Source organism: Pygoscelis adeliae, unplaced genomic scaffold, assembly GCF_000699105.1.
Source record: "Pygoscelis adeliae isolate BGI_AS28 unplaced genomic scaffold, ASM69910v1 Scaffold59, whole genome shotgun sequence".
NCBI classification, from domain to species: domain Eukaryota; kingdom Metazoa; phylum Chordata; class Aves; order Sphenisciformes; family Spheniscidae; genus Pygoscelis; species Pygoscelis adeliae.
In genome coordinates this window covers 361,079-362,933 of record NW_008825565.1, presented here as the reverse complement: position 1 = coordinate 362,933, position 1,855 = coordinate 361,079, and the positions used below count along the sequence as shown (strand labels likewise).

Below are 1,855 nucleotides of genomic sequence, written 5' to 3'. Positions count from 1 at the left end.
AGTTCACAGTCTAAGAAAGGAACAACTTGTCTGTTTTCCCTTCCACATTGTTATTAACCTAGGATGGGGTCGTTCCTCTTTTTGTAACTATCTGAATTTTGCACGCACTGGGCCCATGTCCCGTATCTGGTGCGTAGGCAGGACTGGTTGTCTAGGTCGTATATAAGCAGCATAAGAAATGAAGCACATTGGTTCTGTAAAACACCATGTACCTTTTGGCATTATAGAGTGTTTTAAACTGCAAAGGTATTTTATTAGTTCTTAGATTTGGTCTAGCTGCTTCTTATTAACACGGCTAACTATAAATCCACAAAACAGCTTCCAAATTGCCAGGTCTAGCAAGACAAGTAATTCCATGCCTTGAATAAGAGTACCCACAAGATTAAGGACCGACCCTGTTTCACCTCAGTGTTACCTTTATGCTGAGCCACAGGCGGCAAAGACATTACACCTGCTCGGAGCAGTGCATCGGTTCAGGGAGCCCCCAAACCACCGAACTGGAGGCTGGAGGGCGCCTCTGGGGATTGCCTGGTCCAACCCCCTGCCCAAAGCAGGGTCACCGACAGCAGGCTGCTCAGGGCCGTGTCCCGTTGGGTTTCAAAAAGTCTGGCTTTGTCATCTTTACTCCCTCCCATCAGGTGGTTATATCCATTGATGAGACCCCCTTGAGCCCTCTCCTGCCAGCTGAAGTTCTTCAGTGATTTAGGCAAAGGTCTGAGCAAGATTTGCCTGTAAATGCATAGATGTACGCATGTGTTTCACCACTTGACTAGCATTTATGTAGTTAAACTCTTCAAACACACAGAGAAGTTACATAACCTGACTGATGACCATAACCATATCCAATTTACTTAGATGTTCATGTAAGATATTCATCTCTCCTAACATTTCCCGTTTTCTTCACTTTTGCCCTCTTTTCCAACTTTCCAAATGGCATTGGCAAAAACATGCTTTTCCTCTCACGGTTACTCTCACAGTTCTCTCTATATTTATCAGGGACACACTGCTTATGGAAAAGATCTTTGCAAATCTCCTTGTAAGGTAAAAGTTATAAAGATTAGTATTTCATCAGAGACCTTGAAATGCTGCATATTAAAGTTTCTAAATTGTATCCCATAATCAGACTAATCTGTGGGGACCCAATTCCTTCATTTACCTAGAGCATTCAAATTAGAAGTTATTCTTATATTATTTTCTTAACTGCTGACCAATCACACAGGATTTCCAAATTTAGAAAAGAAATAATTTTTACATTGTAAATATGTATTAATACAAATTAATTCTACTAAGCTATTTACTGTGGTTTTATTTGGAATTGCACACCAGTTATGCATTTGTTCAAAAAAGATTTTACATGGAATATGTTTTAAAAAACTTTAGTTGGTACCTCTACCCCAATAGTTCAGTTCCAGTAAGTCTTTAATATTCTTTGCTGTCACTATAAGGAACGAAATAATTACTTAACCAGGTATGCTACAATCTGTATAACAGAGTTCAGAAAAGATAAATTTATTTTCTGAAAGAATTTGGAGTTAAGGTTACTTACTTTTTAAGATATTTGATGAAAACTCCAGTCTGTTGCATTTACATGTTGGAGAACACCTAAAATATCCTCATGCTTCAACAGGGATGAGCTTAGTGCTATTTATAAGAGTCTAAATTTGATCTTTGAACAGATGCATATGAAGAACCTTCCCCCCAACCTGTCAGTATCATGGCCAGCGTTTAACAAGAGCTAACAACAATAAGCAGAAGAGGATAGGAATCTTCAAGGAAAGCAGAACAAAATGAACAAATACTGTTCTATATATTTCAACCCAATAATCTAGATTGTAGTTTAGAGCTTCTTTCTGAA

General features: G+C 38.6%; 1 protein-coding gene across 4 annotated transcripts in view; it reads right to left on the bottom strand.

Annotated features, from left to right (window-relative positions):
- YIPF7 (Yip1 domain family, member 7) overlaps window positions 1-1,637 on the bottom strand; it is a 30,377-nt gene extending 28,740 nt beyond the window's left edge. For all 4 annotated transcript variants that reach the window (XR_663961.1, XR_663962.1, XM_009332430.1 and 1 more), the window contains exon 1: window positions 1,547-1,637. Coding sequence is in view for 2 of the 4 variants with exons in the window: in XM_009332430.1 (XP_009330705.1) it covers window positions 1,547-1,584 (38 nt within the window). In the remaining 2 variants the exon portion in view is untranslated. The remainder of the gene's footprint in view (window positions 1-1,546) is intronic.
- Between the last annotated feature and the right edge of the window lie 218 nt (window positions 1,638-1,855).